We start from the raw sequence: 23,274 nt of genomic DNA, 5'->3' as shown, positions 1-23,274 counted from the left end.
AAAAGGGGCTCTGAGATAAGAAGGGTAATGTTTAAAACAGGGCTGGGGCACCATAAGAGCTTCAGATTTTTGGACCAAGACTTTAACAATCCTTTAGCACTGGTTGTGCTAGGTGGGGCTGAAGTAGGCCAAGATGGCTATAGAGCCCTTGGGCTCCTCTTCAAGTTTCCCATTCTCATTTGAAGGAATCCTCATTACGCTTTCATTGTACCAATGCAGAGCCAATGGAAGGGCTTAAGAGAAGACTTTGAAATATATACCCCATGGATCAAAGGAATAGCTGCTAATGCCAAGCTGTACTTGCTTTCTTGCTAGATCCAAAAATATATGATGTGAGAATTTAGTACATAGGGATACTTGATATCTTTGTGTGTTAGAAAAAGCAACCATTGAGGTGAGTCTGATCTGGAATAGGACCATGACATGCTTGGGGGTAGGATCTAACAATTTTCACCCAAGTAATGATCCATATGCTAGTGGGCCCCTTTGAAGCTGCAGAGATAAAAAATTATAACCAAACTTGCAAGAAGAGCTCAGGAAAAAAAATTTTATGGTCACATCTCCCAGAAATTTCTGGAAGTAACTTTTCTGAGCTCTGCTTCTTAATCCTTAAGCTTCTTCCTGGTTCACAATTTAAGTAGGTGAAAAGGTCCAGAGGGTTAGATTTCCTGGTCCCAAACATCAAGGGAAGACAATATGTAATTGTAGGTTACATGCATCCCCAGCAGCTGCAGTTTCAACTAGGTTACTGCTACTGAATTTATTGGTGAATGGCACTGCATAATCATGGGCTCAGTGAATTAGCTTTCTTACAACATTCCTGAGATGCTTTTGTGTTGTTTCTTGCCAAGTCAGTTCAGCCCCTACTTATGGGGCAAAGGAAGCATGTGAAGCAAGAGCTGTGGTGGCTAATTTATGGGTCAGTTGCATATATTATCTAAGACAGTGGGATACCTCTTTGAGATCTGTCATTCCCCATTTTTCTTAGGTCTTTTTTGGGTGGGGGGAGATTCATTATATGGTTCTTCTATTTGGGTCCTATGATGGAGTCCTCCTATTGTCAATAGTAGGTGAAGGAGGAGGTAATTCTAACAATGGCCGTGCCAAAAGGCTAAAGCACCCTGTTTTTTACACACAAGAGTCTTGATTTGGCTCATCCCTCCCCCAGCTGACTTTTTTTTTCAAGTGGAGGATGAAAGGGTAGACTATAGGTAGACTATATAAAACAAACATTATAACTAATAGATAGAGATTACAAATTTATCTTAAACGTAATTGTTGAGATCGTTCATCAGAGGCAATGATTTCTCCTCCGCCATTTAGTGGGGCCCACATCCCCACAACTATAAAAGTAACTAAAATTTATCATTACCCCACAAAGGGCTGCAGTTCCATTCCTTAAAAATAAACATAATGCCATGCAATAATATACTTCCTTATTGGAAAATGAACTAGTTACAAGCAACTACTTATTCGTAACCTCTGACCTCTGCAAGTTTGTCCTTAACTCTTGGTATGGTTGGGTAGTCTTTTATATCTGGCACAACACACAAGAGGCACAAACAAGTTCCACTGATTTCAACTTACATTGAAAAATGCATTGTAAATTCTCCCAATGAAGTAAATGGGCCTTAAAAATGCTAAATATGAGCCATGGCCTGAGGGAGCAGAACATACATAATGTGATTTGAAGTACCCAGCTGTATTCCTCAGCTTTGGTTCAATACATACAATACTAAATAAAATGAACTGAAGTTCTGAAATAAGGCAGCTTTTGGGCCAATGTACCACTTTCCAGCATGAATACAAAAAGGTTAATTAAACATTTTAACTTTTTTGTTATGTCCCCATATCATGTTTTATTCTGCATCTCTACAGTCGTTCTCATCTTTGTGTACCAAGCCAGATCTCATTGGTAAGCATCAATATTTAAAAACAGCAAACTAGGTAGGAACTCTTACTAGTGCAATATTGATGATGTCGGTCCCAGGCAACTGCAGCTGCTGAACTAATGCTATTCAGTGCTGTTAAAAACCCATGAAATCCATGAATCTGACAACCATCTGATCCATAGGGCCAATATCTGAAAAGAGACAAGGGAAACAGGGGAATATCCATTGGGTGCGACAGTAGGAAACTCTCCTTCAGACATAGTCTTGATAAACAGACAAAGTAAGCATCAGCATCTGTATAATGCAGGCTCCCTTAGCTGGTGCCCACTAGCTACTGCTCAAAGAGTATACAAGTTGCAGTCCAGCATATCTGGAGGGCACCAGGACAAGATGAAATAGAACATCACCAGGAGATGGCTGAGGTTGGGTTTGTGTTCTTTTGTGTGCCTTTAAGTTGTTTCCAACTTACGGTCACCCTAAGGTGAACCTATGATGGTGTTTTCTTGGCAAGATTTGTTCAGAAGAGGTTTGCCATTGCCTTCCCCTGAAGCTGAGAGGATGTGACTTGTTCAAGGTTACCCAATGGATTTTATGGCCAAGCTGGGAGTTGAACCCTGATCTCCAGGGTTGTAATTCAACACTCAAACACTACACCACACTGGCTCTCTTGATCAGTTATTCAAAGAAAGTGAAAAACAGACACCAGTGACTGGTGGTTTCTATCTTAGTGAGATGGTGAACCCATTGTTAGGTTTCAGTTTGAACTTTTATGGAGCTTTCCAAGAGGCTGAACTTATTTGGGGGATAGGTTTCTGCCCCTGGGTTAACTCATTTAGCGTTCAGACTAGATTCACTACTTCACCAGACACTACTGAAATTAGGAAAAATTATCATTGGGGAAGGGATAACAAACTCTTCCCCTATGACAGATGTTCTTGAAGATACATCCCTCATGCTATCTTAACTCATTTTAACTCAGGCAAGTTTCGAGTATCACAAGTGTAGTGGGTGGGAGGAAAATGTTCTCCATGGAATGACTAAAAGGATAGACGCAGTAAATGTTAAACACCCATACCTTCCCACTTGCTCATCTTCTCCTCTACAGATTATCTTTGCAAACATGGCTTTATGAGTATGTATTTGCCCTAACAGGGCATAGCTCCAACCAGAAGCAGCTTGTGGCTTCCATATTGGTGGGACACTGGATCTGCTCAGGGTTTGGATATGCTCTGCTCTGCTCTGGACATTTTGTGTGCTGAACTCCAGCCACCTCTGTCTGAAAGGATAGTAGCTGTCTGTCTATACTGGAGCTTATTCCAATCATAGAAAATACCAGTTATAGGAAGTTTCACTATTTAGATTTATAACTCAACCTGTTCAAACACTGTAGCATCCAAACATATTTTACTGTGTATCCTATGTGTGAACAATATCACTTTCATATAGCAGAAACACACAATTTTATTGATACAGTAGTTAAAATAAAAAGGATGCACAAATTACATGTATTTATTACTATTGTGTGTGTGGCAAAATGGGGAATAAATTGTCTATAGAAAGAAAGAAAGAAAATGCACCTTAAAAAACTGGAGAACGCTGCAATGGAAGCGTTGAGGCAGATTCCACAGTCAGATAAGGCAAGGTTGAAAACCAGAAAGTTACCAGGAGTTCGAAGTTCTCTGATTTTCCAGAAAGAGACAATGGTCAACAAGTTCAGAGAAAATCCAAGCAATGCTGAAAAGAAACACATTCTGTATTCAGTTTTCGTTACCATTGTTGTTGTTTTTAAATCACAAACCTAACTACTATTATTGTTGTGTGCCTACCATTCACCTCTGACTTCTGGCAACCATAAAGCAATCTTATATCAGATTTTTCTTTGGCCAGATTTGTTCACAAGGGGTCCTCTGAGGGTGAAAGAATGTGATTCACCCAAAGTCACCCAGTGGGTTTCCATGGCCAAGTGAGGATTCAAACCTTGGTCTTTCTGAGTCCTAGTCCAACATTCAAACTGCTATACCATGCTGTCTTTCTAACAGTGGCAGTATTCATCTTTGTTGTATATAAACTGGGAGTAATCCCACTCTGAATGGTTTAGGACCTCATTCCTTGAGGGAGAGCCTTTTTAAAAATATACCTGTTTGAGGAATGCTGTGGAAGCCCTCCTCTGTTGTCTGTCATTATAGTCTTCTTCTTTTTATGTTTTGACATTGTTTTAATGATATAAAGTGGGATATAAACATTTTAGTTAGTTAGTTAATCATATTCCTCACAACTCCCTCCAAGCCAGAACACCTCTTTTCAATCTCTTTCTCTCTCTTTGGCAAAAGGTAAGAAAATAAAACAAATTTTAAAAACATTTGTGAGCTGGTTATAACAGATCCAATTTCATTATTTTAATATTTGTGTTTCATAAAATCATCCAAACATATACAATGAGAAACGGATAACCATTCCTTATTGCATGAAAAAACAAAGCCAAAACAGAGCTGGAGAATATTGGCTTTCTTCTTCTTGCATGACCTTGTAGTCCTTCAATTCTCTTCTGACAGAAGATGGTAGTCAAAGCAAGTCTTTTGTCTAACTGAAAAAAAACTCATTTGACAAAAGACATGCTTTTACAACTATGTGCCATGGGAAGAGAACTGAAGTGCTATAACATTATGCGGTAAGGCATGGAGGGAGCTGCTAGTCCGCGGTTTTGTTTCTGCTTTCTTTTCTCATGCAGTAAGGCTTGAAGTTGATCACATGGAAAAAGAAAGGTAAAAGGAGTATACAAAATAGCTGAAGCAAACAGTTCAACCAAGATTATGGAAGTTTTTTTCAAAACATATTGCTAAATGGCTCCCAGAAGAAAAAAAAATGTGAATGAATCGGTCACAAATTAACTTTTCTACAATTACTTGCCAGTACACATTAAACAGCATTATGCAGTCAAAGTGGTTGTTAAGTATACTGCCTTGTCTTTAACTCAGCTGGGAACTTCCACAACCTGAGATTAATCTGACATATACCTTCAAAAACTGAGCAAGCAAATGGTATAACTGAAATCTAGGAAAATGAAATCCTTCATAAACATTGGCGGGTTATAGACCGCCACTTGGGACGTCCGCAGGACGTCCCATTTTAAAAAAGGGGCGTCTCTTCTAGACGCCCCTGGGTCTAATACGGACTCTGTCCGTACAATATGGCGCCGGCCGTTCCACACGGCCGGCGCCATCTTTACGTATCGGACGCCGTGCGTCCGAACGTGTCGCGGCGCTAATGATGTTGCGAGCGTGCCAGCGGCGCCTCGCGACGTCATTAGGGCGCTGCAGAAAGAAGCTCTATTTTGGAGCTTCTTTTTTGCTCCGTAAGGGAGCCGTGCGGTGTGGCTGCGACGGCTCCCTTACGTAGCAAATGGCGGCGGCAGACCGCCTCAAAGCGGCGGTCTATAACCCACCATTATTTACAGTTTGTTACTGGGGTATCAGGTATCAAGAATCAGGGGTCTCCCAAGTTGGCTATAGCCAACAAGAATGTCCTGTCTGATTAAAATTCAAAAAATGAAATATGCAGGATTATTGGAGGCAGCCCTCAGTATAAATTAGAGGAAGTAAAGTACCCTTTATATTAGATTTATTTGGCTCAGAGGCAATGCAGTTAGATTGGTGTTATATTTTCCAGCCAAATATCCCTATTAGCAATTGTTTTTCATATAGTAGAATTTGATAAATATAAACGTTTAATAACATTAAAAATCACCTGATATGTCCAGTTTTATGGAACAGATTCAATTTCTTTATAGCTGATATGCAGGGTTACTGATTTGTCCTACTTTATTAAGAATCCTAATCAGGGCAAGAATTATTAGTTCTCACAGTTTATGAACTGATGAAAATGGGTTGAATCAAATCAAATAACACCATATTACCAGTACATTATTTGTACTTTATAGTCTCTTTTCACCTAATATCTAAATTACACCTGATTTCTACAGCTAAATTAAACAATAAATGAGAAAATGGAATAGCGCATTGGTTATACAGATAGGGTATGGTGTGTGCCTTGGCTAAGAGAAACTCTTTAGGTCATGTTCCATTCACAGTCATCTTTGGATGAGGATGATTGCACACCAGTCTCAACCAACAAATAGTCTAATCCTAAGCATGCCTTCTTAGATATTAGTTCCATTCTCTTCATGGGGCTCATTCCCAAGTCAGTAGCCGCACCATTACAAAGGCAGCAAAGAAATTATATTGATCTAATACAACATTAATTCCCCCCCCCTCAAACTCCACAAAACAGTTTATTCAATCTTAATACTCCGTCTATATCTATTGAAATATAATTCCATATAGATAAAGATTTTGACTTAATAACCTTCTGAGGTGTTGAAATAATAAAAGTATATACATCTTTGGTTGATGTACTATTATTTACATATCTACATAACTTGGTCTATGTGGAGCATTACTAACTTAATGTTTGCTGATCTGATTGCCAGAATTGTTGACAAGACTGTTAAGAGTCTCTAGTTGACAACTGAAATTATATCAGTTGTATTACTTTCCATCTCCCGCGAGAGCCCTTATGTAGTGAACAAATGGAGGCGGGAGTGAAGATCAGCCTTACTGGGTCCACTGGTAAGGATGTAATTCCTCATTAATTTCGTTCTCAAAGAAAGCAATGAGTGCTATTTGAAATTTTCTTGCCTCTGCAAGAATGTCCCTGAAAATTTGCACTTCAGGTCTTAATTCTGTGCAAATTTCACATCTGGATATTTTGCACAGAAGACAGACTTTTCTGCCCTGGGAACAACATTTTCTGAGCAGGAAATAATATTTCTGTGTAGAAAATGCACAGCAAATGCTGTTTTCTGCTTTTAAAAAAATACATGCAAATTTTGCCCAGAATAAATTCTGAATTGCAAAGATTCTTATCAGTTCAAGATTGTTTTCATTACAGTTTCTCTACTTTAGAGAAGTACTTAAGGAACTGAAATAGCTTCAGAAATCTTACCAGAAAGGTATCCTCTGTTGATGTTTTCCTTGTAGAGTGACTAGCACACAAATTTTTATCAGTTGTTACATTCCCAAATAGTATACTCCCAGATAAAACTTGGTCCAGCCTTTTAAAATATAGGTGGCAGCTTAACACCATGAACTTTATTAGAATTTGGAGTGTTATCTTTCCTATCCTAATAATGTTCCTTTATAATGTTTTCCCAACAGTTCTTTCTTTCAGAAGAGCATATACAGGCAACAACATTTACAGGAAGAATAAGATATAACTCTCCCTTGAAGATATATTTTGGAAAGTTCCATTATATACTTTGGGACAAAACCAAATGAAACATTCACTTTTGCAAAAGACTGAATTTCATGCACAGCTTTTCTAAGCCTCATTATTTTACAACAACCAAAAAACCAAACAAAAACAAAAACTGAACATCCAATTATTTTCTTAACTCTTCTTTGGAGCAAAGCCCATGAGCTTGATTACATGCATCTCATTTGAAAGAGCCAAAAGATTGATATCATGGAAGAGAATTTACTTGGTCAAACAGCCTTTCTTAAAAACTCACACTTCTTTAGACCAATCTGAAAGGTTGTGGGTATTCAGATAACATAAAGATCAAGTTTATTACACACAGGTATTTCTTCAAAATACCTTCAGTGGAAAATCCAAAATTTGGAAGAAAAGTATTATCCGCCAAGAAGAGAGCACAATAAAAGATTATAATAATATCTGATAATATATGTCTGTAATGTAATGAGAGATAGCCTCACTTCTCTTGCAACCTCTCTCTTATAATTACTTTTATGATCTATAGCAAAATCCAGTGTTTTGGAGCATTCTTATATTTTTAAGAAGAAACTGAAAGGCTACTATTTTTGTTATTTTTCTGTAAAGGAAAAACTGAGTTAGCTTTTAAAATAGCAGTCTAGTGATAACTTACTGTATTTGGGGGATCTTGGAGCTACAATTACTATTTACTTATTAAAAGTTACTTTCCGAGTTCTGACCATTGAATACTTGCTATTGATAGATCTATAAAGAACTGTGGCATTTTAATACCTAGGGTAAATTTATTAACATTAATCATTCTGCTATTTGTCTGCAAGCCTACATCTTCTTTCTGTATTAGCAGATGTATTCAACACTTTAACAAACATAGTTCTATGCATGTTTGTTGCTGTTGTTGTGGTTGTGTGCCTTCAAGTTGTCCTTGGCTTATGGTGACCCTGAGGTGAACCAATCATGGAGTTTTCTTGGCAAGATTTGTCCAGAGGAGGTTTGCCATTGCCTTCCTCTGAGAAAATGCGCTTGCTAAGATCAATCAGTCACTCTCAATGGCTGAATGGGAATTCTCCCAGAATTTTAGACCATTCCTCAAATACTACACCATGCTGGCGTTTGTTATGCATGTTTATGGAGAAGGAAATATGCATAACACTGAAACCTTAGAAGGGCCTTAGAGTGGTTAGGAACATGGAAATACAGAACGTTGCCTTATACTGAGCCAGGCCCTCGGTAGATTTAGACCAGTATTGTTGAGTCTGACTGGCAGCAGTCTATTAGGTTTCCAGACAGGATTCTTTCTAACTGGAGATCCCTGATAGTATCTGGCAATCTAACATCCAAATACTAATTAATCTGGATGCTGTTTAGCTTATAAAATCATATAAGGTCAAGTGTGTTTAGACTGGTTTGGTGACTTGGATCTAGACAAACAACTGTCAGAGATCTGGTAACATAAGAAAAAGGGGAAATGATTGTTGCTATTCCCTTCTCCCACATCTGCTGAAAATCTGCTTTAGACAGAGGAGCAGTGTGGGAAGCAGCATGGGGAGCAAAGTGAAATCAGCACAAATTGTCTCCTTTCCTCTGGCTAAATGTCTCCGTTGAATCTTGCACCATTGTATAAATAGAAGGATCCAACTCTGTGTCCAGCTGCTGATAGGCATTTAGTCCCTAATACATGATTAGTACTTCAGTGGGGATAGCAATGCAAATAATTTACAGCAAAACTGCAGCCATGCCTGCCCAAAAGGAAGTCCCATTGCTTAAATGGAGTTTACAGTATTCCTAGCAAACTGTGAACAGCATTGCAGCCTTTCTCCTATGGCAATCAGTAAATAAAACTTTTATTCAATTGATCAAAGCCACATTGATGAAAAGGCATCAGAGGTGGACCAAAGACATACACTGCTCTTTTTTCTTAAGTGGATAATTCCATGAACAGCAACAAATCCACAGTGATCAGTTCTTCAGTCATCTATCCCATTTCATTCCTGGTGCTAATTCTACTCCACCCCACAACAAAATAATCAAGCCGTTGTTCTTGACAATTAAAATGTGCCCACATTATATTTAAAGGAATATTCTCAGCTTGGGAACAAAAATTTAAGAAATTTTCAGTGGGATTTCAGAGATGAAGACCTATGGTTTATTATTATTATTATTATTCCTGGATCCTGGATTTTTACATTTCAATGGCCTGTTACAGACTGCCAAAATAAAGCTGCTTCAAGTCTCTTTGGAGGTATGCTATTTAAATGATGCATGGGTCCTAAGAGTCCGGAGGTCGCACCAAAGCCACTCTCCATTCCTAAGCACTGGAGTGCAGCTTTGGTGCAGCTTCTGGATTCTTAGGACGTATGCATCATTTAAACAGCATACCTCCAAAGAGACCTGAAGCAGCTTTATTTTGGCAGTCTGTAACAGGCCAATGTGAACTAAAAGTGTGTTTAACTTAGATCAGGATTCTTCTCTTTTCAATTCAAATGTAACAAGTCTGCAAGAAAAATGTGTTTTTAATTAACAACAGTGAAGGACACATGACAAGAAGACAACTGGAACAAAACTTTCTAGCAAGCCATTCAAAACATGAAATACAGAAAAAAAGAATACAGACTTGTGGAATGTCTCCTCATTTACTACATGCAAAGCTTAAACACTCAGCTATTTTTATAATTGAACTATGAATATATTGGAAAAATGCATTTGAATTTTAACAATACTTGCTATCAATGTGATGCTAGAAAAGCAATAAAATTAGAGAAAAGTCTATTTAGCTACCCTTTTCAGATTGACTTTCTTTGATAAGACAGACATGTTAAAAAAATCTAATGCTACCTTGTGATGTATTCCCTTGCCTAGTCTAGATATTTGTATATTACTGCCTAAACAGGAGGTGTGCTCTTATTTAAAAATGCACATTATTTGGAATAAAATGGGAAGAATGGGAAAGCAAGGAGACCGACTTGTAGAGTAGAAGGCCAGAGAACTATGTATGTAATTGTTGCAATCTAAAGGCAAAGTTGATTGTTAAAGTCCATACAGAATAAACATCACAAAGATCTTTATTCTCTGACTCTTTCCAACAACAACTTGCACATCTCAATAGTCTAGTTACATAAGATGCCTTGCAAACAACCTCTGCCCCATTTTATAAAGACATAATGAACAATGGCGTAGCCATAGTAACACCATTTACCCTGAAGCCTATACTAGTCTTTTGCAAATGTTGAGAGATTTTTTTCCATGTTGTCAAAAGCTTTAGAGATCTTCCCTTGCTCTTCTTCAAACTGCAGCTTTGCTTGAACAACAAAAAAAACCCAAGAAGATCTGATCCAGTCTCCCATCCCTTACCACACTCCATCCCAGCTTACCTTCTGCCATCATCACAGTGCCAAAGCCAAATACTTCCAGTTCAGTGAAACCTTCAGGAAGAGGGTGTGATGTTGCCATCTTGTCGTAGCAGTAAGGCTAGACTAACCTAGGTTCTGCCTCATGCACTAGCAAACTGTCTGTGACAGTCTCTCTCTTTTTGGCTGGATTTTCTGCCTCTTCCAAAAGCCCAAGGCAGCTTTCTTCTTAAAGGGCCAGTCTGTGAATGGATACTGACCGAATATTATGAGTAATAAGCTCTGTAGTGCAACTTTCCCCAGACTTTCCTTCGTAAAGAAAATGACAGCAGCCATCTGCCTGTAGGTTTTGCAAAATAAATATTTTATGGAAGTGAGGGGGATGCGTTTAAGGTCTTTACTAGATACTGCATAGACATAAAATAAATGTATGCCTGCCCTAAAGTCAGTCTCATATGACTTTAGAATGGCCATGATGCCATGAAAGTATCTTGTTGTCTCTTATACACAATACACACTTCATAGGATCAGCTCTGTAGGCATTTTGCCCCCAAATAAACCTTGGCAAATATGAACTAATGTAGGATTTGAAGAGCATATGACTAGCCTCACATGCTGAAGGACGTTTTGGATGTCTATCAAATAGCCCTTGTGGGCTTTGGGCTGCATTCTGGAAGAGAGTGAGGCTTAGACATAGGGTGGGGCCATAGAAAAGTAGGATGGGGCCAGATGTACTTCTTTCTAACTTGGGTTAAAGCACAACTCATTTCAATGCATATCTGTGTTGGAATAAGGCCTGTTGCAACAGCCTTCTGGATTCCAAAACTTAGTTGAGATCCATACCACGTAAGTTACATGCTACATTTTCCTAGGCTTCAGATGGATTCTTATCTCTGAACTGTGATAAAAAATAACAATAGGAAAAAGTTCAAGGACTGGATGAAGGACCCACACAGGATGCATCCAGCATGTGGGTCACCATTCCCTTTCTCTCCTTTAGAATGTCCCACTGAACTCTCTTGGACTTACTTGCAAATAAACACAGACAGGATCAAGGGAGATCTTTATCTGAGAGTGATCTTCCATCAGCCCAGGCAATGCAGATGTTCATCTATCCAATCTGCTAATGTTCATTCTAGCTTTTTTGAGATAGCAGAACGCATCTTGTGATGTGGATGCAAATATTTGTGTCCATCGGAGACAATAGTATGTTACTCAGTTTAGATCAAGGCCATTGTGTGCTGAAAGTGAAAATTTCCTGGAAATCATCTTTGCACTATGTTCTCTGCTGAAGCAAATAGAAATCTTCCATTGTCACCACCCACTGATTTGAACCCCCCACTTAATTAGTAATGCAGTGGGAAATTACTGATGGAAACTTGGCTTGTTTGTGCCTCCACCATCTCTTCAGGGGGCATCTCTCACACACAGATGGAGCAAAAGATATGATAAGCACATTTAGATGTTACATGTTACAAAATGGTCTAGACCATTTTTTGCCAAGATCACAAACATAAACATAATTTCCCTGACATGTCTAGCTAAGGTAATTTTCCTATTCTACTCACAAACAGATGTCCTTGGATGCTGAATCTGCTTTCCCCAGCTGTCCAATTGAACAATTCTCCCAAGGCCTGACAAATATTCTATAATAAAGTTTAACAGCTTTGTTTAAAGCAAAGAACTGCTCACTAAAATTTACTGATGTATTTCCTAACCATTTAGAACTATTTGATCTACTGTTTTAAGCATACCTTGTGTTGGTAGGTTGCTGCACACACTGCAACTTACCTGATCTCTTTACTCAGTTGTATAGCTCTATGATTCAATGTCCTGAGAGGTGTATGATTTGTCTCATGTGGCATAATATGTAAAGGAGATGGTGGAGTCACCAGATATAAAAGAAAATGCCTGGGGAAATCAAGTGCAGCAAGCACGAACCTCCAGGGGTCAGCTTACTAGTGAGTCACATACACAGGCTAAGGTACCAGCAAAATACTTCCATAGTTTTTTGTGGGTTTTTCGGGCTATGTGACCATATTCTGGAAGAGTTTATTCCTGATGTTTCACAATTATCTGTGGTTGGCATCCTCAGAGAATGCTGGCATGGAAGTCTGTGGGGTATATATATTGTGTGACCCTTGGTTGAGAGGAAGTGATTTACATGTTAATCTGTGTATTGTTAACGGTGTTGAATGACAAAGCCTCAGGTCAGGGTGTCTATTTAATTAGTGTTTCATTGTCTGCTGGGAAACCCCCTCACCCTAGGTAGTTTTCATCTGCACATTCTGGGTCGTGATTTTGGAGTTTTTCAGGACTGGTAGCCAAACTTGGTTTACTTTAAGGGTTTCTTCTTTCCTGTTGAAGTTGTCTAGGTGTTTGTGGATTTCAATGGCTTCTATGTGCATTCTGACCTGATAGTTGTTGCCATGATCCAGAAGTTCAGTGTTTTCAAATAGAATTTTATGCCCAGGATGGTTTATAACATGTTCTGCTACTGCTGATTTTTCTGGCTGTGGTGTCTCTTGTGTTCTTTGATTTGTGTTTGGATGCTGCATTTGGTGGTTCCTATGTAGACTTGTCCACAGATGCACAGTATGTGGTAAACTCCTGTGGCCGTGAGAAGGTCTCTCTTGTCCTTCTCTGGGCGCAACATTTGCTGGATTTTCTTAGTCAGTTTGTAGATCGTTTGGAGGTTGTGCTTCCTCACCAATTTCCCTATTCTGTCTGTGACTCCTTTGATAAAAACAGAGTCTGGCAGAACAGAGGTGTCTAGGGGAAAATGCATCAAATTATAGCTCAATTTTATTAAGAACAGAATAAAATAATGGGTTATATGTAAAAGGGGTGGGTTAAAACTATTGCCAAACTATTAGGCAGACAGGGATCCTTGGGTCTGTGTGCAGAACCCGGATGTAGAATAAAATAATACTCAAACCCGTCAGTAAAAATGCTGATATATCCAATGAGTACTAGGCTAAGAGACTATAAATCCCAACCAATAGACAAAGTGAAGGGAAATGTTTGACATACAAAATGAAGGTAAGATAAAGTATTTAACAATTCCATAGATACAAATGGGAGGGATAACAGTACACACCCATTACAAATGAGAAATACGTTAAAATGACCAAACACGTTTCGACACTAAGTCTTCTTCAGTGGTCAAAGGATGCTGTTGTAACAGCATAGGAGGAATAACAATGTGTGTAGGCACATCCGGTAAAGGTAAGTAATTAGTTGTCCAATATAAACTGTAACCTGGATCTACCACAGCAGAATTCCCACATTCTACTGGGATTATTTTCACCATCTGAATAGCCCCTTAGCTGGAGGGAAATCTTCTCTTTTGCCTGGTCCCTGTGAGATATGTGCACACCCAAAACTAGCTCTTCTCATTTTCATTAATTATTCCTTGTTTTAAAAATGTTCTAGAAACATGATGGGCCATTTGTACTACCAGCACTTGTTCTGCACTTTTCTTGCTCTGCTTGATTTATTGCTGAAGTCACTTCATCACTGGAAATCACTTTGCTCAGGAAAATCACATTGCAGCCACTTTGCTTGAAATCATTTGCATCTGTGTATGGAATCTTGCAAGTGGATTTTTTATTTTTGGCAGAACCTGGTGTTTTAACCACAGAGCCTTGTTAAAGCAGTCTCCCAATGCATTCAGCCCTGGCTTGCATTGATATTGAGTGAGAGCATTGAGAGCTTTGCTGTCCCTAAGCACTCTCTTTTTATCACCTTAGGTTCATCAGTTGTCAAAGCAATGAATTACATACTCCCTTTCTCAAAGGTTTCTTTCCTTGGAATAGGTGTAGGGAGCTGCCTTGCACCTCAGCTGCATCTACATTCTCGATCTATCTATTGAGATCCTAGGAAAACTATATTTCAGAATTCAATTCTATCTCCAGAATTCAATTCTATATTCTGAAAGCATTTTCCTTCCATATTCTAGCTTCTGTCTCTTTATCCAGTGTTTTTTGTTTGCATGCCTATATGCGAGATTCAGTCTTCTCTGGACAGTTTCATTCTCACATGACTACAGCAATTCTTAAAGGCCTTCTGCTTCAAGTTGTCAGTCCATTTACAAACTAATCTCTCCATAGTATGCCCTGGTTCATGAATTTTTTAAATTGTGTTTACTTAATTCTATGTTGTATATACTTGGGATCCATCAGACTCTGTCTATGAGCTAATTAATTCCCTATTAGACTTCATATAATTAAAATAGTAATTCCCAAATAGTGTGCATAGTTATGACAATCAAATAGTTGCAACATATGCATCAGTTAAATAAAATTCCCCTGTGCTTTATGCAACCATGCCTTAGCGTGAGAAAACTAAACTGAACAGCTACTTGAAGTAAGACAATAGTTTGCTTCCTTGTTAATTTGGGATGCGGCAATATGCATATTTTTGGTGGTAGAAATACAGAGGAAGATGCTCAACTCACATTGAAATAATGGCTTATCTCAGATTGAAAAATCCTAATAAAACAACATCATAATCTTGTTTGCACAATATAATAATAATAATAATAATAATAATAATAATAATAATAATAATTTTATTTCTATCCCACTTTTTGCCAGGCAATCAAAGCAGTGTACAACAGGTTAAAATACATCCATATATACATAATACCCCCCTTAAAACAAGATTAAACAATGTAAGATTAAAAACTACATATTAAAACCGACTAAGCTAAATAAAGATCATCATGGGCAGAGTTCACTGGATGGGAAGTCTTATTTGTGGCCGAGCATTTTATTCCGGGAAGACTTGCCAGAAGAGATCCGTCTTAATGGCCTTTTAAAAGCTCTCTAGATTGGTAATTTGACGGATCTCGTCCGGAGGCCATTCCATAAGTTGGGAGCGGCTGCAGAGAATGTCAAAATATCAAAGGTTAATTAAGAGTTTAAACCAGAAATATTTTTTGTTAAACATGGTAGATGATCAAGTGAAAAAATTGTATTTTATTTTATATGTCAACTGCTGCTAGAATGGTTTATCCCAGGTGATGGGAAAAAGAAAAAGTGCCAGACACAGAAGAATGGGTCTTAAAACTTTATGAAATAATAGAGATGGTCAGGATGGCTAGGGGAATACAAAATGAAAGATCAGATAAATATCTCAAGGATTGGGATAAAGTGTTAATATATTTAGAACAGAAATGGGGAAAGTTAGCAACAAAGTTATTCGAGAAGAAATAATAATAGGTCAAAAATAACAATAAACAGATAAAAGCAGTGAATATTGAAATTAAGAATTAAAACTTTGAAAAAAGAAGAAGAAGGAAAAACAAAAACAAAAAAAGAAAAGAAAAAGAAAAGCAAAACAGCATGAAAAACCAGCTGGAAGGTAAACAAGGAAACAAGAAAGAAGTTAAGAAAATAAAGAGGTATAGACAAATAAGAGTTAAAGGATAGACTTGAGGACCATCTCATATATAAAAAGATTGTTAGAAAAGGGAAAAAAGAGATTTACTGCTGGTACAGACTGGCAAAAAGAGCCAGCTTCCCAGTGACTTGGGGCCATTGCGTATGCATGACCCACACCCCCAAGATGCTGGGAACATGCCATGAAACCGCCCCAAATAATCACATGGTGGCAGCATTGAGACATTTTGGCAGCATGGCATTTTGACTCCATATGCTGCTGAAATGGGGAAAAACTGCCACGACGGTGGCAAAGGCACCTTTTTCCTGCTACTTTCGGCTGCTTCTTTTTGCACCGGGAAAATGCCGGATTGGGGCTGCAGTGTGTGGTTGCCATAGCCCTGATCTGGCACTGGAAGCCACTCCTTTGGGGCAGTCTGTTTCCCTCCATAGTTACGAATAACAAAGAAAAATGAGACAAGCAGAAGAATTATTCAATGAAAGACAAATTACATTTATAAGCTAGGAAAAGAAACTGGAAAGACTATAAGAACAGGAAGTAACAAGTGAGGAATGAAAGTTAAGTTAAATGGATGAATAAGATATGATAGAGTGCGTTGATGTTATAAATGTTATCAAAATGCGTTATGCTTGTATATTTTTATATACTGTATTATAAGCATTGTGTATGTTTGAGCAATAACTAATAAAAATCATGAAAAAATAGAAAGTTCATGTAATCTTAAAATGGTAGAGAAAACCACTAAAATCTAAAACAAACAGGACCTATGTTACTTTTCCTGTTTACAGACCTAAGATGCTTTAAGTGTACAAGTCAAATTTTAAAGTATGAACAGCTGCAGACAAATTTTAGTAATTGTCTGTGTATCAAACACATGCAATGATACCCGATAGAATGTCAGGTCTATTTTCAGTGGCAAACACACAGAGTGTGTGATAATCAGCACTTATTAAAACATATAGATTGAGATTCTACCTTCATCTTTGACATGATACATAATGCTTTAAGTTAATTGTGGCAATGCATGTTGGAGCACCACACAATGTCTTGTTGTCCCATTGTGCAATGGGACCCGTAGTGGAACAGAACTGCTATTCACTAATCATGTTGTGAAATAGTAATCTGCTTGTGAAATAGTCCTGATGGTGTAGCTATGGGCCTGAACAGACAGGCCAAAATAAAGATGCTTCGGGTCACTTTGGAGGTATGCTGTTTAAATGATGGATGCGTCCTAAGAGTCTGAAAGCCATGCCAAAGCCATGCTCCAGTCCTAAGGACTGGAGCACAGCTTTGGCACAGCTTCTGGCCTATAAAGATGCAAGTGTCATTTAAACAGCACACCACCAAAGTGACTCGAAGCAGCTTTATTTCAGCCTATCTGTTCGGGCCCTATGTCTCCTTTTCCCTCCTAGGAATATGTACAAACATTGTATAGTGGCATAAACTAACTGTACAAAAATGTAACTCATTTACAGTGATGTGGCCTCACAACTGGATATCATCCATAGTTTGAGCGCCTTGCAACAGGAACAAGGCACAGGGGTCATACCTATATACAAAGTGGGATTGGCTACAAAAGGCCACATATCTTGTTTTTTCTTTCATCTACGCACATTGGCAGGCTACAAGGATCTATTAACTGGGCAGCCTGATTGCTGACTAGAGATGTAAAATTTTCAGAAATATTGATGCCATGGGAAGAGAGTGGGAATGGAAATTGACAGAAGATTCTTTAAAAAATGGAATATTAAAACTCAGTATTAATACTCAGAATGAAAGTCACTTTGGCCTGTTACAGACTGCCAAAATAAAGCTGCTTTGGGTCTCTTTGGAGGTATGCTGTTTAAATGATGCATGCATCCTAAGAATCCAGAAGCTGAACCAAAGCTGCACTCCAGTGCGACCTCTGGACTCTTGGGACCCATGCATCATTTAAATAGCACACCTCCAAAGAGACCCGAAGCAGCTTTGTTTTGGAAGTCTGTAACAGGCTTTAGTTAGTTTAGAAATATGAAACACACTATGTCTAACTTGGCTTGGCATAAAAGTGTATGTTTACTATATTAAAGGTATAATTTATTCAAGAAATAATTACAAACTGAGTTTACTCCAGCATACATATTTTAAAAATGCTATTGTTACAAATGGAGCTAGAAGGTCCTGAACTGTAAGGAACAAATAACCTATAAGGAATTTCTTTGTTTTTGCCAATTTATGAGGTGAAAGAAAAATCATTGAAGAAGAACAAACCATTGCCATTAGGAGAACAAAGAAAATGATCTTGTTTCCCCAGCCTTCCAGAATGCCAAGCAGACATAAAAAACTCATTCCCATAATAAGGACAGAGAAAAAGAAACAAAGATCAGGAATTATAATTATGTCAAATACTTTCTTATATAAATGTTGCTAGCAAACTCTGTATACCCTGCACTGTATTTAGGGTCCGCATATTTTCATATTTTGTACCATCTGCTCTCGGCATACGCACCCTCGCCATATATGGATTTAAGCTTCTACGGACGGCGAGCGGTGAGGGACACAATGGCTTTAAATCAATGGGACTCTAGCATACATAAAATTTGCCTTACGTGAGGGGTTCCAGAATGGATCCCCTGCATATGGCAAGGACAGACTGTATCTGGAGCTAGCATGTTCTTGAGAAGTCATAGTGACTTTTAGGGATACCAGGGAAGATACTGAGGAGAAAACGAGTGAAGACCAAAGGCATGTGGATGGTCCAGGTGATAATAGAATCAAGGCTAAATAGATGTATTAATTGCTCCTTCCTTCCCCCATGTCCTCTGCATTTCTTCTGGCACCAAGAGACAAAAGAGGTCTCATTGCACCAAAGTTGTAAGCCAGTTCTCTCTGTCTACTCCCTGCCCTGCTTCCTGCCACCCTCTCTGTCCAGTTACCCTGGGATTGTCCTGATCCAATTACTGTTTTCGTCACCCCAAAAGTTAAAGCCATCAATCAGTCCAGAAACCCATTGCTGATTCCTGGGAAAGAATATCAAACCTTTGTTATTTGTAGGATTGCACATCCCCAGAGGCTAGTATTCAAGTATAAATATTGGTTTCAAAAGCCTAGCCTTTGTGCACACAGTATACATTCAGTTGTCCTAGGCTGTGTTCCATGTATGTTGAACCACTTTCCATGGTCTTTGGACAGGAAAAATACCATCCTTTTAAATCCCTCAAACTCTGCAATTTTTTCCATACAGTTGGCCCTTCTTATACACGGATTTTTTATACATGGATTCAAGCATACATGGTTTGAAAATGTTCAAAAAAAGTATACATTTCAAATAGCAAACCTTGATTTTCCATTTTTTTTTAAATAAGGGACACCATTTTGCTTTGTCATTGTATTGAATGGGACTTGAGCATACACAGATTTTGTTATACACGGGGGATCCTGGAACCAAACCCCAGCGTATAACAAGGGTCCACTGTATTTCCATTTTGGTTAACTGTGAATGTTGCATCTGTTTGAATTGTTATTGTGTGTGTGTGATTGCCCTCTACATTTTTCTGAATAAAACCTTCTTAATTCAACCAAACCTGGAGTTCTTCTCAATTATTACTGGCATACACAGGTGCCAATGGTCCTAAAGGTTACCCAGCCTCTTGTAAAGCCAGTTTTCCAACATTTAAAGTAGTGCTGACATACTTGGCCGGGGACCCCAGTCCCCCACCCTTCTTTGGGTAACAATGTTTACTTGCCACATTATTTTTACAAATAACGAGGGGGAGGGAGGAGGAAAACATATAAACATCTCATCTTAAACATCTGAGTCATCATTCTGAAACAACATATTCCATAATCCATTTCCACTCAGTTTTCTTGGGGAAAGACACTGAGGAAAAAATTGGAAAATAACAAGTCTCCCCACAATTTTTTTCTGGGTTTCCAACCCAGGTCTTCACATCTCTTTCACTGATCATTTCCCCCATCACAGCTCAATGGAATGACTGAAACACTGGGTCCTCTGTAGTATGAAATGATTCAGTATGCCCTCTTTCAAGCTGGGTTTGCATAGGTTCAAAGATGCTATACTGGAATCTTGAATGGTCACTCTCCAAATCTCTCTAGGGCATCTTGCAGCGGGAAGCCACTGCTTTTCTACCATTATGAATCCAGCAAATACCTCCAGTGATTGCCGTCTACAACTATTAGCTTGTGGACTGCATATGGGTTCCATCACACTTAGGGCTGATACAAACATCTCAATAGGCTATGTATTTTTAGCAGAGGTTTGAGCCCTAGCCCAATTAGGCTGAACTCAGCTAAAGAGGATCTATAGACAACTGGGCTGAAACAAGTGTGAGAAGCTATCTGATGCTCCTCCTTCATGATGCTTGCACAAAAAGATGAGGCCACTGTGTTTAAAGTGACCTGTAAATTCCTTTAACATCAATAGTACTTAGCTGAAAAATGTATTAAAGTTCAAGGTGAGTAGACAAATGGATGGATAAATAATATTAGTATGATTAATAGGAATTGGCTTGCAGTAGCAAGTACTAATGCTTACACATATAGGCCTGAAATAATATTGACTATAATTAGTTTATTTTTTGGCTAATTAACTCTGGTTTTAAAAAAGAGGGACCTGCAATGAATCCAAATTTAAATCTTATCACCATATTATCAGTTCTTAAAAGCTGGCCAATTTGGAGTATATATATATTAAAAGGACAGTTCTGCATTACAACCAACCTCCAAGAGACCTCTAGAACAGAAGATAACGTGGTTATCGTAACAGCAATAACCTAGTGTTAGGAATGTAACTTTTAGCTTATTTCATTTTCACACAGAAGGATGAAAAATTCTAGTGCTTTTCTCTACTGGGCAAGATTAGGAGAGGATTTGAGCAATTATGCAAAAATTTCATTCATTAAAAATAGTAATTTGTGCAAGCACAATATATTTTTGTGCAAGAAGACTGTATTTTACACAAAATATAACATTTTTATACAAACTATTTTTTTTTGCAAAAAAGCCCTGAAATATAAACTAGCGTATAAAAATACACAACATCTCTTATAATGCATTGAGGCATGTTGAGGTATCCTTTAATGTCAAGGGTGAGACAATTTGTGGGTACTTGTCTGGCATACTATTCCATTGGAAGAATTTCTTCCCTCTCCAGTCCAAGCTATCCAACATTTCCCTATTGAAAAAGAGAATCATTTTTATAACTGTACATGCTGAATAAAGCATGCTGGGAGCTGTAGTTCAAAAACTAAGTTTTCTAAACTTGGCTTTCAGTGGGTACCCCAACAATGTCTGTTAAAACAAAACTAATTTGTCAAAGATAGATTTGTTGTTGTTGCGTGCCTTCAAGTTGTTTCCAACTTACGGTGATCCTAAGGTGAATCAATGAGGGTTTTCTTGGCAAGTTTCTTCAGAGGGACTTTGCCATGACATCATCTGAGGCTGAGAGAGTGTGACTTGCTCAGAGTCCTAGTCCAATGCTCAAACCACTACCCCATGCTGGTTCAAGGACAGATACCAACTAATACATTTTAAAAGGCTGATTTTTAGTAAGTGGAGATGATTAATTGTTATTTCCATCTGAAATTCTTTATGATTCTATTGTTTTGAAATTGCAGAAATAACAGGAGAGAAGCATCCTGCTGTGACAAATGACTCCAGCTTACCTTCCACCAGTAAGGCAGTACCAATGACAAACACTTCTACTTCAGTGAAGCCTTCAGGAACGGGATATGCTGTAGTAACCATATTTGTAGTAAAAATGCCACCTATTTTGGGCTCTCTGCTATAGCCAGCTAACTGTACTTATTATTTCTTTACACTAAATTCTGCCCCTTTCCTTCAGTAGCCTAAACCCATCACCTTCTTAAAGAGGCAAACCACGTGGAGACACATGAAAGTTCTTATATAAAAGCTTTGGGGCTTTAAATCCGACCCAGCAATCCTTAGAAGAATGCCATTAGTGAAATGGACAGACCCCCCTCCCATCCCCCTCACACTTCCATCATATTGCAAACCATGGCAAAAGAACAGCATTCACTAAATTTACAACAAGGCCTTTGTGGAGACAAGGTTAAGATCCCTGTCCACCTAAGTCTGTAACACTGCAAAAGAATTAAGAAAGGTTGGAATGGCTGAGGGACACAGTAGTATGTAATTGGGAAATGACCTGAAAAACAAACATTATTCAGTGTCTAATTAGGGGGAAGGGGACCAAAGGAATTTCTAGTGTTCACATTTCTTTATTATTATGAAAGGAATGAAAGGAGCATTTTTTCCAATTATTATGAGTGTTCCCCTGCCCTCGCGTTCCTGGTCCTGTTTTGTAATTTTGTTCTTCATAGGTTTGTAGAGGAGCAAATGAGTTACATATCTAATTTGTTCATTGAGATGAAGTAGGTCAAAAAGGCCATGGAACTTTGTAATCTGCATATTTTTGTGCAACGTGATACACAGGGTAAGTTTTAATATGGCCTGAAGTTCCTATAATTGAAGAGCTACCAAAAGATAGGTGTATTTTTCAAGGTGTCCTCTCTCTGAAGGGCTGTCCAGTCAAAGTCTAATTGAAAAATAAAGACCCATAAGGAGGAGACGATAGATCTTTAAGATGCCCTTCAACAGGTCGCACTTGGACGTCAGACTCAGATGGCACAAACAAGAAGCAGTCTTGGCTAAGATGTAATCTCTATGTTTAAAATACTCCTTATTCCAGTAAAGTGGAATGTGATCTGGTTGCACATGATTTGCAGGAGTCTGGGCTTTTTGTACCCCCTCCCCCCCAAAAAAAACCTCATTAAACTTTGCAGGAAAAAAAAATCTTCATGGTTTTTACTTGAATATCTGGTGAAATCTGCAGAAATGTTCATTACAGTATGTGTGGACGTCCACCTGCATTTGGATGGCGGCCCATTTTCAGCAGAGGAACAGATGCGAACAGATGTGAATTTGTGAAGACAATTAACCATTAATATGAATCTGCAAATGAGCACCAATTCACGTCGTACTCTTACATGTAGACTAGCCCTAAAATGTATTTCTGTTTAAATCATTAAAAAAATCATTTCTAATTTTGCATCTGTGAATAGAAATCACCACAAGCTATTTTATGCCAGTTGGTATCTCAAATGCTGTTGCCATGTATCAAGTGCCCTGTCTCATTGAACTCACTTCTGTGCTGTGACATCATAAAGTTTGGAATTTTCTATTCTTCTCTCCATCACTGGCAGCCAATGGTGTGCATGCTGGAAAGGAAATGAGGAACACAATGATATCTGGATATGGGAAACTTCTGCAAGATTCTACAGAGGGAAGCTGACAAAACAGAATTGCTTGTTTTGATCCCAAGG

The 23,274-nt window shown here is 38.4% G+C and overlaps 1 protein-coding gene across 2 annotated transcripts in view; it reads right to left on the bottom strand.

Moving 5' to 3' along the window:
- Nucleotides 1-21,741, bottom strand: part of RGR (retinal G protein coupled receptor) — a 31,614-nt gene extending 9,873 nt beyond the window's left edge. The window contains exons 1-3 of one of the 2 annotated variants that reach the window (XM_042460882.1): nucleotides 21,595-21,741; nucleotides 3,470-3,626; nucleotides 1,962-2,083 (exon numbers count right to left, since the gene is read on the bottom strand). In XM_042460882.1, coding sequence (XP_042316816.1) covers nucleotides 1,962-2,083; nucleotides 3,470-3,626; nucleotides 21,595-21,676 — 361 coding nt within the window. In that variant the 5' untranslated portion in view covers nucleotides 21,677-21,741. Of the gene's footprint in view, nucleotides 1-1,961; nucleotides 2,084-3,469; nucleotides 3,627-10,549; nucleotides 10,742-21,594 lie in introns of those variants that run through there. The other variant, XM_042460883.1, reaches the window with a different exon arrangement.
- Between the last annotated feature and the right edge of the window lie 1,533 nt (nucleotides 21,742-23,274).

This window comes from Sceloporus undulatus, chromosome 3 (assembly GCF_019175285.1).
Source record: "Sceloporus undulatus isolate JIND9_A2432 ecotype Alabama chromosome 3, SceUnd_v1.1, whole genome shotgun sequence".
In the NCBI taxonomy this organism is placed as follows: Eukaryota; Metazoa; Chordata; class Lepidosauria; order Squamata; family Phrynosomatidae; genus Sceloporus; species Sceloporus undulatus.
The sequence above is the reverse complement of the archived record's forward strand: the minus strand, read 5'-3'. Positions and strand labels throughout refer to the sequence as shown.